Source organism: Lipotes vexillifer, unplaced genomic scaffold (genome assembly GCF_000442215.2).
Source record: "Lipotes vexillifer unplaced genomic scaffold, Lipotes_vexillifer_v1.1 scaffold684, whole genome shotgun sequence".
Classification (NCBI taxonomy): domain Eukaryota; kingdom Metazoa; phylum Chordata; class Mammalia; order Artiodactyla; family Lipotidae; genus Lipotes; species Lipotes vexillifer.
In genome coordinates, this window is record NW_006797362.1 from 294,863 (window position 1) to 307,656 (window position 12,794).

The 12,794-nt window shown below is 48.9% G+C and overlaps 1 protein-coding gene across 1 annotated transcript in view; it reads left to right on the plus strand.

Annotated features, from left to right (window-relative positions):
* TTC9 (tetratricopeptide repeat domain 9) overlaps positions 1–12,095 on the plus strand; it is a 33,452-nt gene extending 21,357 nt beyond the window's left edge. The window contains exons 4-5 of the mRNA XM_007469298.1: positions 9,064–9,246; positions 12,016–12,095. Coding sequence (XP_007469360.1) covers positions 9,064–9,246; positions 12,016–12,095 — 263 coding nt within the window. The remainder of the gene's footprint in view (positions 1–9,063; positions 9,247–12,015) is intronic.
* The last annotated feature ends 699 nt before the right edge of the window (positions 12,096–12,794 follow it).

Sequence of the window (12,794 nt, forward strand, 5' to 3'; positions counted from 1 at the left end):
CCTAAGCCCCCTTTTCTGGCTGCAAATCTGCTTTTATCATGTTATCTGCATATACCCACCCACCCCCGATACGAAGACACACCTTTGAGCACACTTTTAAAAGGAAAACTGGTAAGTAAAACCAAGCATCAAACCTAGGTGTGGGAAACATTTGTGGCAAGTGTGAGTTTATGTATATCCGAGACCATGAAAGGAAAAATGAGAAATCGGGGATGGGCTCTGCCCTCGCTGCACAGGTTTGGGGGCGGAGCATTTTTGCTGATCTCTGAATCAGCTCATGTCCACGGAGCATTTGCTGTGGGCCCAGCACTGCACCCAGCATTGTGGTGCACTTTCTCACTTCATCCTCAGAACAGACCGGTGAGTTCGACAGAGTTGCTGTCTTTATTTCAGAGACGAGGAAACTAGTCTTAGAGAGGGCCAGTCACTTTCTAAGGCCGCATAACTGGCCAGGGGCAGTCAGGATTAGAACCCAGGTCTGCCTTACCCCTAAATTCTTCATCTCCCTTAGAAAGTAGACATCTCTTTGTGCAAACTGGGGTTTGCCCATCTCCTTCCAGCTGTCTTCTTTGCCCTCCCCACAACCCAGTGAAATAAAAGCAAGCCAAACATAGATTATTTCTGAAATGAAGATTCCTAGGTGTTTGGGAGGGCCCAAGGCTCTAAGTAAACAGCCACTGTCAAGGGGAAAGATCTGTGTGTTACGTGGCAAAGGCCACGCAGACAGTCACACACCCTGACCTAGTAATTGTAACCCTGGGATTATAGGTTATATTTAACCTAAACGAAACCTCCATGAGTATATTTATCATAAAGTTACTTCAGTATCTAAAATGTAGAGGTAACCTAAATGTCCAGAAAGAAAAAAAAAGAGAGAAATCAAGAGAAGAAAGTTGTTTTCAGAACTCTGAGTGTAAGCATTCGTGTACAAAGAGAGGAAAATCAGTACTTTTATGGAAAGGTAAAATTGGGTGGGTCATAGCAGTCCTGGATATGAAGCCTAATAAGTAAAAATACCCATCATTTCACTGCACACACTACATTCCCACTGCTCTGCCACAGAAAGACCCTCTATCATTTTGCAATATATACAAACATCAAATCACCATGTTGTACACCCGAAACGAACAGCATGTTATGTCAACTTTACCTCAATTTTTAAAATCTTTTTTCAATTTTCTTTTTTTTGTTATTTGTTATTTTTTATTTTCTTTGGCCACACCGCGTAGCATGCGGGATCTTAGTTCCCTGACCAGGGATTGAACCCGTACCCCCTGCAGTGAAGGTGCAGATTCTTAACCACTGGACCGCTAGGGAAGTCCCTACCTCAATTTTTAAAAAAAGGATCAAGATGCTAAAAAAAAGAAAGAAAGAAAGACCCTCGAAATTACCCTCCAAAATATATCTGACCTATTCTTGAAAATTGGCTTTAAATTAAGCTGTAGTTTCCTGCACTGTGTGTAGGATTCAAAATGGAAATTTCCTCTGATTAACATAACACGTTGCTGGGGAAACCACATTTGACCAGTGATTTCCTAAAGAACTAGCATTTATGAGAATCAGTTTTTGTGCCCAGCGCTGTGTGGGGCATATAACATACGTTAGTTACTTCATTTTATCATCACAAGAGTCCCTACAACGTAGGTATTATTATCTTCATTTAACACATGAGACGAGGGAGATGAAGTAACCTGCCCAAGGGCCTGGGCTAGTGCGTGGCAGAGCTTGGATTCCAGCCTGGGACCGTATCTCCAGATCCAGCCCTGATGTGCAGCCAGAACATGCCAGAACTAGCACAATCCCATGTGCCTATTCAGTGTGGTTAGGACCTATACCAGTTGTTAAATATCCTGAATGTCACCTCTATCCTGATCCAAGCTCTTTCCACTTGACTACTGTGGCAACGCCCCTTGAAATCAATATGAAAATGGGCCAAATAATTTGGTTTGGGAAAATTTCCCCCAGGAACGTAATAGCCAATTCCTGGGCCCACTTCCCAAAGAAATGACCAGCAAGGTGTATTCGTTTCCTAAGGCCACCATCATAAAGTGCCACAAACTGCATGGCTTAAAATAACAGAGAAACACTGTCTCACAGTTCTGGAGGTTAGGAGCCCAAGATGAAGGTGTTGGTAGGGTTGGTTCCTTCCGAGAGCTGTGAGGGAGAATCTGTTCCAGGCCTCTCTCCCAGCTTCTGGTAGCCTCTGGCTCTCCTTGGCTTGTAGGTGGCCATCTTCTCCCTGTGTCTCTTCACATCGTCTTTTCTGTGTGTGTCTGACTCTGTGTCCAAATTCCTCCTTTTTATACGGACACCAGTCGTACTGAATTAGGGTCCATCCTACTGACCTCATTTTGACTTGATCACCTCTATAAAGACCCTCTCTCCATATGGGATCACATTCTGAGGTGTTGAAGATTAGGACTCCAACATACCTTTCTGGGAGGACACAATTCACCTCCGAACAGGGAGCAGCCTCATGAAGCGGGTTCCCCCTCCTCACTCCTGGCCCCAGATGGGTCTCTCCTTCCCTCCCATCCAGCCCATGCTTCCCTCCCGTCCAGCAGGTAAGGGCAGATGGTAGTGAATCGGCTGTCAGAAGAAAACCAATGGCTACATGAACTTGGTCTTCCTCCTCCCATCCAGTTTCCTTTCATCTCATGCCAACAAGTGGCGTTTTGCCCGGGCTGTCACCATGCCCTGCATGCACCAGGAAAAACAGAAACAAAACAGGTGCCAGAGCCGGGAGAGCCTGACGTGTTTTAGCCTGAGGTCTCAGTGTGGTTGCCTTGGGGAACATCAAACTTATGATTTCCTCTGTCTCTGTGTGTGAGTGCTTGGGGCTGTTTAAGTTGCTGATTCTTTCTCCTACTGAAGAGTCCTCTTTGGAGCTAAGAAAGCCTGCCAAGCTCTTTTCATAAAATCATACCGTAACCACCCAAGGTTGGCAATGGAAGAGGAATCTCCACATGGGAGGAGCGATTGAGGATTCACCGCCCCAATTTTGTCCTCCAAATTTACCTTTCTCTTGTAAGTTGCACTGGCCACTACTGCTGCCACCGTGGTAGGCTCAGGGAAGGCAGTTTCCCTTCTAGCACTCCTTTCCAAGTATGAATGGAAGCTTGTCCTAATTCTCCACAGCTTGGTTGATTCCAGGATGCAGCATTTATTCAAACTTGTCAGAAGACCCAGAGACCAGAAAGTTCATAATATTTCTCTGAAAAGAGCTTCTAGGTATGGTGGTCTGGGAGCCCGGGCCCACCTCCACATGTCCACTTTGGACATGTCTCTCCACCGGGCATCTGCTGCTTAATAACTGCATCTTGGAAGCCAAATATATACTCTGAGCCGAGGCCATGGACAAGAACAAGCTCCCTTTCCATCCAGCCTGAGGCCTCTGCCTTCCCAAGTCCACTGTCTCCTAAGCTGGGACTGGCCAACAGCGGCGGTGCTTACGCCCTGCAGGGAAGATCCTGCCCCAGAGCCTTGGCTTGGGAAGACCACATCCGAACATAATCCATTCTCTGTGCCAGAACAAATCTCCACATGGCAGGACTGTTTTAGACAAGCCCTTCAATCGCTGCCCCTGCATTTCTGATTGTCATCTGCAGCAGAAGATGCCTTTTACCAAAAGTAATAGAACAGAAGTCCTTTCGAAGAGGAACCAGTGAAACAATTTCATCCTTCTATTAAGTGGCGAACATTTATATTCACAGGCTGTTAGGTATGGTAGAGATTACTCAATGAAGTGTGGGCCCCTCGTTTTTACTGAGGCCCCGAAAGGGAAAGTGATTTTCCTAATGTTGGCTAGTGGCAAAGGTGGGATGAGGATCCAGCTCTTCTGATTCCCAGCCCAGTACTCTTTAGAATATTGATCTGTGCCATATAGTAGAGCACAGAGACTCATATTTTAAACCTTATTTCAAACGGAGACCAGGTTGCTACAATGTGGAAGAAAACTCGTGGATCATCAGTGAATCCAAAATGGCAACCTAGGATCTCCTGGGATGACGGGATCTAAGCACGCGAGTGTAACAGCAGAGGGGACATATTTCAGGGGTTCCCTAATGCTAGTCAGTTCTGACTCCTGGGTGCCGCTTGAATGAATCCCTTTCTCCTGCCTTTCTGCCTCAGCTTGAGTCAACCGAGTCACAATCATTTTATCATCCAAATCCGCTCTTGCCCTAAGAATAAAGTCCCAGATCCTCAACATGAACCAGAAGGGTCTGTGTGTCCTGGTTTCATCTTGCTTCTCTAGCTTTATTCCCTTTTACCCTTCCCTTCAGTCTTTCTGCTGCAGCTGAGCTTGGCTACTCAAACCTCCTCAAATAAGCCATAATCTCTCTTTCTTTCTATCTTCCTTCCTTCCTCCCTTCCTCCCTCCCTTCCTTCCTTCCTTCCTTCCTTCCTTCCTTCCTTCCTTCCTTTCTTTCTTTTCGCTCTCTCTCTTTCCATCTTCCTTCCTTCCTCCTTCCTTCCTCCATCCTTCCCTCCCTCCCTCCCCCGACACATAGAAAGCTTTTTCTCCTTTCCACCTACATCAACTGTTCTCACACAAGCGTGATTCCTCCCGCCCCCCTCCAGGGGACATTTGGCGATATCTGGAGACATTTTTTTGCTTGTCACAATTGGCATCTAGTGGGTAGAACACAAGGATGTTGCTAAACATCCTACAATGCACAGGACATCCCCCCCCTAACAAAAAATTACCCAGCTTAAAATATTTATGGTGCTGAGGTTGAGAAACACTCAACCTTTGGAACCCAGCTTAAATACCGCTTCTTCCAAGAAGCCTCCCATGATACTCGATCTTGGTTTAGGGCCCTCCCCCCTCAGGAGGCTCCCTCTCATCACTTCTCCTTCACAGCTCTTGGCATACGGGGGTATTTGAGATAATGCACCATCTGCCCTCCCCAGCAGTCCGTCAGCTCCAGGATGGGGCAGGGGGTTTGGTTCACCACCTCATCCCAGTGCCCTGTACACTGCTCTGTGCAGTTAATTTTTGTTTTGTAGACCCTGGGACACAGAGGAAGGCTGTTTACACGGGTGCCCTGTCTTTTACAAGGGGTGATGTGGTTTCTAAAGGCTTCACATGTAGACCCACAGGTACCCATGGGCAAGAGCACAGTCTTGGGAGCCAGGCAGAAGTGGGAGGATATCGTAATTCTGCCACCTCCTAGTTGAGTGACCTCCAGCACGTTACTTACTTTCTCTGGAACTGGGTTTCATCATCAGTAAAAGAAGCATAACGGAGAACCTGTTTCATAGATTTGCTGTGAAGATGAAAACACGTAGTATATGTAAGGTACTGAGGTAAGGTAAGGTATCCTCTGACACAAGGTAAGGGATTAACGACAGAGAGGAAGAAAGGGCAATGGGACAAAATGACCTAGTCTCAGGGCCTCCTGCAGCCCCCAGGCCCTGGGTAGCAGGCAGAGAAACGTGGAAGAGACATCAGGAGACTGCTGGTCAACCTCTCCTCCTTAACTTCTTCGGCTCTAAAATGTGCCTACAGGGCTTCCCTGGTGGCGCAGTGGTTGAGAGTCTGCCTGCCGATGCAGGGGACGCGGGTTCGTGCCCCGGTCCGGGAAGATCCCACGTGCCGCGGAGCGGCTGGGCCCGTGAGCCATGGCCGCTGAGCCTGCGCGTCCGGAGCCTGTGCTCCGCAACGGGAGAGGCCACAGCAGAGAGAGGCCCGCGTACCGCAAAAAAATAAAAATAAAAAAAATAAAATGTGCCTACAAACATCCCATTTTACTTATCCCATGGGCTTGTTATATGTACCCCAGATAACTCCCCACCCAAACAAGAGAGGTACATAAAAATCACCTGCAGGTAGGGCTGAGTGCAGTCCAGACTGTCTCTCACCTCCTCCACCCTGGGCCTTCTTAAGAGCTCTGGCCTGCCACCCCTTGTTTCTTATCTGGATTCCCCCTCTCGGTGCAGACTTTTGGGAAGGCAGCCCATCTGGACCCGAGCTAACTCCAGATTTCTCCATCTCCCTGGGCTCTGCCTCTGGTGCCAATAGGGCCTCCACACCCTGTAACCTGCCGGGCCCCACCTCCCCTGCGGTCTGAACCCGGGTCCACAACCAGGTCTCACAGTTCACACTAGATCTGCAGGGGAATTCCATACATTTTCACTGAATGAGTCCTGGAAATCGACTGCTATCCTTCTTTTGCCCAAGGTGGGGGGATGGTGTGTTAGCGGGAGGACTTTCCCGTTTCCAGGCCTTTTTGCTTCCCCCCCACCCCAGTTTTAGACATTCAGAAACTTTTAAAACAAACAAAGATCCATTTCCTAGACTACACAGGTCAGCAAACAGAAGTGCCTGAGGATGGAGGGCTGGACAGGAAGAGGGCTCTCAGCTGAGAACAGAGGACACGAGATGGCCTGTGGAAGCTTGGACAGGAAACCCTTCAGTTCTGGGGGCAGCTGTTGGAGCCAAGTCTCACACAGGTAGCAGCCAGTGAGGTTCCCAGACGGGAACCTCATGACAGAAGCCCTCCCTGTCGGCAGAGCTGTGAAAGCACCAACGCAAACTCCAGCAGCAACGGGGTAGGGCAGGGGGGCAGGGGGGCCTCCACCCCACAGCTGAGGGAAGAGAGGGCAGGGAGCTGGTGGCATCAGCTCGGCAGGGTGGACCCCTAGTGTGCCAGCAGGTCTGCGTGTCTCTGAGACCACAGCCACCCGCGCCCATGCCCAAGGGGTTAGCAGCCTGCTGCTTCTGTCGACTTGTTTGGCTTCCTGCCCTGTAGCGAGTGGAATGTGATGGGTCAATTTGCAGATCTGGGCTGATTCTCTGCCACTTCCTGGTTGTCATAGCTTCAACTCAGCCTGCAAAAGGATGTTTTTTGTTTGGGTTTTTTTTTTTGTTTTTGTTTTTTTTGTCTAAAATGCCCGATGAAAGATCTGGTCTCTTAATCAGCAGTTCACATCCCTGGGAAGTTATTTAAGGAATCAAAACAGCTGAAGTTAGACCCCTGTAGATTAAAATCAGTGACTTGCTTCTATCCCGAGGATGGTTCTTGCAATGTGGGAGAAACCTGAGTGCAAAGGAGCAGCGCATCAGCATCCTCCCACGTCCCACCAGCCAGGTCTTGGCAGGAAGCAGCAGTTTGACCTGCTAAGTCTGTTTTCATTCACTTTGAAGAAGCAGACAGGTGCCCTTCCGCCACCCCACCCCACCCCCTTTAAAAAAATTCCCCCAGTGTGTTTGACACCCCTCTTTGCCTTTAGTCAACGCCTACTGAATGCTTGAGGGATGGAATGGAGGCGGAGGTAGCTCAGCAGGGCTGGGATTAGGGTGAGGCAAGTGAGGCCCCTAGGGCACGGTATGTAAGGAGGTGCTCACTCAAGGGTACAAGCTTCCTCACCCTCGCCCTAGCCCTGGCCCTGTGACTGATCGCTGGTGAGAGAAAGCTTCAAGGGGGAGACGGTTTACTCAGAGATAACTTACTCTGGAATAGGAAGGAGCCCCACATAGGCACCTGCCAGCCTCAGCTTCCTCTCGCCTGGGACCACCACGTCTCTCACGCCCAGAGGTGTGCTCTGTATAAGGCTGGTCACTAGCCCATCAGAGGCCCCTGCTCCCAGGGACTGCAGAGACAAACGTGTCGAAGAGAACTTGAGGAAAGTCAGAGGCAGTTGTCACCACAGGACTGCAGGGGCTGCAAAGAATTATAATTACATGAAGTAACAGTGTGGGTGTTTGCTATGTGCCAAGCCCTGTGTCAAATACTGTGCCATCATTTTATATAATCCCTTCAACAGCTCAGTAAGGAACTTGGGCTCTGGAGCTGGACAGTTTTGATTTAAATCTCAGCCTTGCCTCTTTCATGTTGTGTGTCCTTGGGAAGTTACTTAAACCTCTCTGGGCCTCAGCTTCCTCATCTGTAAAATGGGAATAATACTTGGACCTTCGTTATGGTATCCCAAAGATTCTATCAGGTGAGACAAGTAAAGCAACGAAGCAAGCATCCGGCACAAGGGAAGCATTTGACAAATATTGGCCAAGGTTAGTATTGTCATTGCCTCTTGTGGCTTGCCCCTACAGTAGCCACAACAAAAGTGTCACAGACTGATGGCTTAAACAATAGATATGTTCTGTCTTATGGTTCTGGAGGCTAGGAGTCCAAGATCAAGGTGTCGGTAGGGTTGGTTCCTTCCGAGAGCTCTGCTTCTCTCCTAGCTTCAGGTAGCCCCAGGCACTCCTTGGCTTGTAGGTGGCCGTCTTCTCCCTGTGTCTCTTCACATCCTCTTTCCTGTGTGTCTGTCTTGGTGTCCAAACTTCTCATTTGTCTTAGTCTCTCTGGGCTGCTGTAACAAAAGTATTGTACAGTGGGTGTGGCTCAAACAACAACCACTTATTTCTCATAGTTCTAGGGGCTGGGAAGTCCAAGATCAAGACACCGCAGATTCAGTGTCTGGTGAGGGCCCACTTCCTGGTTCATAGATGGCTGTTGTCTCACTGTGTCCTCACACAGCAGAAGGGGTGAGGGAGCTCTCTGGGGTCTCTTTTATAAGAGCACTAATCCCAGTCATAAGGGCCCCACCCTCAATACCTAGTCACCTCCCAAAGACCTCACCTCCAAATACTGTCACTCTGGGAATTAGTTTTCAACATGTGAATGTTCGGGGGGACACAAACATTCAGTCTATCGTACCCTTTTTATAAGGACACTGGTAAGATTGGATTAGAACCCACTCTAATGACCTCCTTTTAACTTGATTACCTTTGTAAAGACCCTATTTCCAAAGAAGCTCACATTCTAAAGCACTGGGGGTTAGGACTCCAACATATCTTTTGAGTGGGGCGGGGGGCACAATTCAATCCATAATACAAGGTCAAGTAGCTTGCTCAAAGCCACACAGCTTGTTGAAGATGAAACTGGATCCTAGAACCCAGGATTATTTGATGACAAACACCATGGCGTAAACCCCCACCGTAAAGCCCCAGCACTCGTAAACCTTTTCTGGTCAGAGAGGAAAAACCAAAGAGAGACATTCAGAGCCTGCTGCTGTTGTGTTGATGGCACTTTCCCTTCTTTCTCCCTTCCTCTGTAGCCTGCCTGCTCCAGGCTGAGCTGGTGAACTATGAACGAGTCAAAGAGTACTGCCTCAAAGTCCTGAAGAAAGAAGGGGAGAATTTCAAGGCCCTTTACCGGTCCGGTGTGGCCTTCTACCACCTTGGAGACTATGACAAAGCACTCTACTACCTTAAAGAAGCAAGGACCCGACAGCCAACAGGTAAGGCAGCAATGGCTGTTTCCTTACCACCAGCCCCCTGGGGCAGCTCCCAGGCCGTCTCATTGCCGTGGTCAGATTTCCTGGCTGGCAGGGCCAGGCAGGGAGGGAAATGGCAAATGAAGGGTCGGGTGTGTGCTAGGTCCTGGAACAAGGAGAACACATAGTCCATGCCTTTGCCTGGGGTCTGGGTTCCAGGGAGCTTGGGCATCTCTTCTTTTCAAATAGAATGTGGAATTCTTCATTTTTCCAACCGAGAATCCAGCCCTCTTTACTTATTCAATGAGTACGTATTGTATTCTTACTATGTGCCAAGATTTGTGCTGGGTGCCAAGGATGGAGATGAGAAGACGTGGTCCCCCCTTGTGAGGAGCTCACATTCTGGTTGATGAGACAGAATACAAATGGATAATCTGGGGGCTAAGCCCAACATACTCCAGGAAGCATGCTCCAGCTCCTTCAGTCAGATCCCAGTCCTTAGAGCAGGTGTTATCTGTACCATTCGCTTAAATCACATCCACTAGCCCCGCCATTCATTCATGCCACAGATATATACTGAGCAGGTACAATGGGCCAGGAACTCTTCTAGGTGCTGGGTAAATAGCAGGGAACAAAAAAAAGTTTCTACCTTCAAGGACTTTATGTTATAATGGAAGGAGATGGACAGTACAGACAAATTGATAACGTAATATTCAGTAGTAGTAAGTGCTATGAAGGAAATAAAGCAGAGTCAAAGGGTCAAGATTAAAGGGGGTGCTATTTCAGACCAGGTGGTCAGGAACACCCTCTCTGAGGAGGTATCATTTATTTATTTATTTTAAAAATAAATTTATTTATTTATTTTTGGCTGAGTTGGGTCTTTGTTGCTGCTCGGGGGCTTTCTCTAGCTGCGGTGAGTGGGGGCTACTCTTCGTTGCGGTGCGCGGGGGCTACTCTTCGTTGCGGTGCGCGGGCTTCTCATTGCGGTGGCTTCTCTTGTTGTGGAGCATGGGCTCTAGGCACGCGGGCTTCAGTAGTTGCCGCTCGCAGGCTCCGTAGCTGTGGCTCGCGGGCTCTAGAGTGCAGGTTCAGTAGTTGTGGCACACGGGCTTAGTTGCTCCGCGGCATGTGGAATCTTCCCGGACCAGGGATCAAACCCGTGTCCCCTGCATTGGCAGGCGGATTCTCAACCACCGTGGCACCAGGGAACACTTGAGGAGGTATCATTTAAACCATGACTTTGACTTACTGTTGCCATGGTTGTTCGTATGGCTGATTTTTTTTTAATGCAATTCTCCTTCCAAGGAGTCTTGTTAGGATGAATTTGCAAATACCCAATACACTTTTTTCTTTATTTTTTTAAAGAACACTAGTGTCTTTATTTTTATGTGTTGTTGACTTGTTCTCTGTATGTAAATCGTGTTCCCCCAACTCTACTATAAGCCACTTGAGGACCGAGAATGGGACTCGTTCAACAGAATTTTCTTGAGTACCTGCTATATGCCAGTACTGTTCTGGATGCCCTGCCAGGCATTTTGGAATATTATACAGCATTCATTTCTACTTCTGGAAGTAAACATCTCAGGCAGCCTAATTCATATTTTGGTGTGTGCAGGGCTAAACAGTTGTTCTATGTCCTTCCGCACTCACTAATTTAAGGGCTGGAACTGGGGGGAATTCCCCAGTTTGTGGTGAGGTGGTTGCCTAACCTTACTTGTAAGAACGAGATAAGACAATGAAGCAAATTTCTTCTAAACTCTCCAACTAAAAAACATTACAAGGGCTTCCCTGGTGGCACAGTGGTTAAGAATCCGCCTGCCGATGCAGGGGACACGGGTTCGAGCCCTGGTCCGGGAAGATCCCACATGCCATGGAGCAACTAAGCCCGTGTGCCACAACTACTGACCCTGCGCTCTAGAGCCCGCGAGCCACAACTACTGAGCCCACGTGCCACAACTACTGAAGCCCGCGCGCCTACAGCCCGTGCTCCCAACAAGAGAAGCCACCGCAATGAGAAGCCCGCGCACCGCAACGAAGAGTAGCCCCCGCTCGCCGCACCTACAGAAAGCCTGTGTGCAGCAACGAAGACCCGACACAGCCAAAAATAAATAAAATTATTTTAAAAAAAAAACAACATTACAACCAACTAATATTTATTGATCATTTGGATTAAGCCCTTTTTGACATATCTATTTTGGTCCTCACAGCAATTTTATGAGGAAGATATTATGATCCCCGGGAGAGGCAGCCTTTGGATTCAGATGCAGCAACTATGAGTGTCTCCTTGGGCATCTGACTTAATCTCTCCGGGGCCCAGTTTTAACTTTGGTCACAGTGAGGATGATGAAACATACCTTACAGGATTATAATGAGGGTTCAGTGAGACGATGAAGGTTAAAAACATGGCATAAAGTAGGCACTCAAAAACGGAGGTTGTTTCTTGCAGACGAGACAGGAGGCTCAGAGAAACTTCTAAGTTGCCTTAGGTTAAACTCCAACTAACTGTGCTGACTCAGGACCACTGGGGTTTGCTGCTCCATAGAAATAAGGGGAGAAATTCCCCTGCCTCTCCTCTCCTTGCCGTCTGTCCTCTGGGTCACAGGGACCTGTCCACGTGGAGACGCGGAGCAGTGGAGAGGAACCACATCCTGGTTGCCCTCTCAGCCACGCTGGACCTTGGCTGAACGAGTCTGGCTTGTCCATGGTCTGCAGATACAGCTTTGGTCTGATTCTCCACAGACCCAAGAGTTCCCCTCACCAGCTGCTCCCTAAGGTGTGTTTCTCTCCTCACAGACACCAACGTGATTCGATATATCCAGCTGACGGAGATGAAGCTCAGCAGATGCTCCCAGAGAGAGAAGGAAGCCATGTAACTAGAACACCTTTCTAGAGCCGAGCCTAGCCCGGGACATCCAGGCACCCACCGGTGAAGAGCCCTTCCCAGGGTTCTGTTCCTTTCTCCCTACTTCCTCCTCCTATTGCCCCTCAACTCTTTGTCTACTCCCAGTGTGAAAAGAAGGAGACGTGCAGATTTGGAATCTGGTGGGTTGCCCTGACAAGGGACATCCTCTTTCCAGTAGGGCAGCCGCTGAGAGAGACCTAACTTCAGCGGGAACAGCTGGAGAGGACTGTCACAGGTTGGGAATGCCATTGCAGCTTTGACTTGGGCCAGTGCTTCTGGCAGAGGCAGAGCCTGGCAGGTGCACCATCCCAAAGGCGTCAGGCACGGAGCCCACAGGCTGGACCCCTCCACAGCTTCCTGACAGACTGCAGCATCTCAAGGCAACTGTGACAAATCCAGGGATGAGACAGACACCAGGAGCGTTGGTTAAGCCAACAGAGTCTGAGAGTCTGTGCACTGGATTTCTGCATACAAACCCGCTCCCCACCCCCAAAACCTCAGGCCCTGCCTCCCTCCCTCACTCGTTGTCTTGGTTTGTGCTTTCTCCTCTCCCACTTGGGGATCTGAGACTCTGCCAGGATTCACATGCCATCGAAGCCCACTCTCAGTGCCCTCTGGTGACCACACATACCATTCTCCCAGACTCCCAGCCAGCAGGCAGCTGTGACAG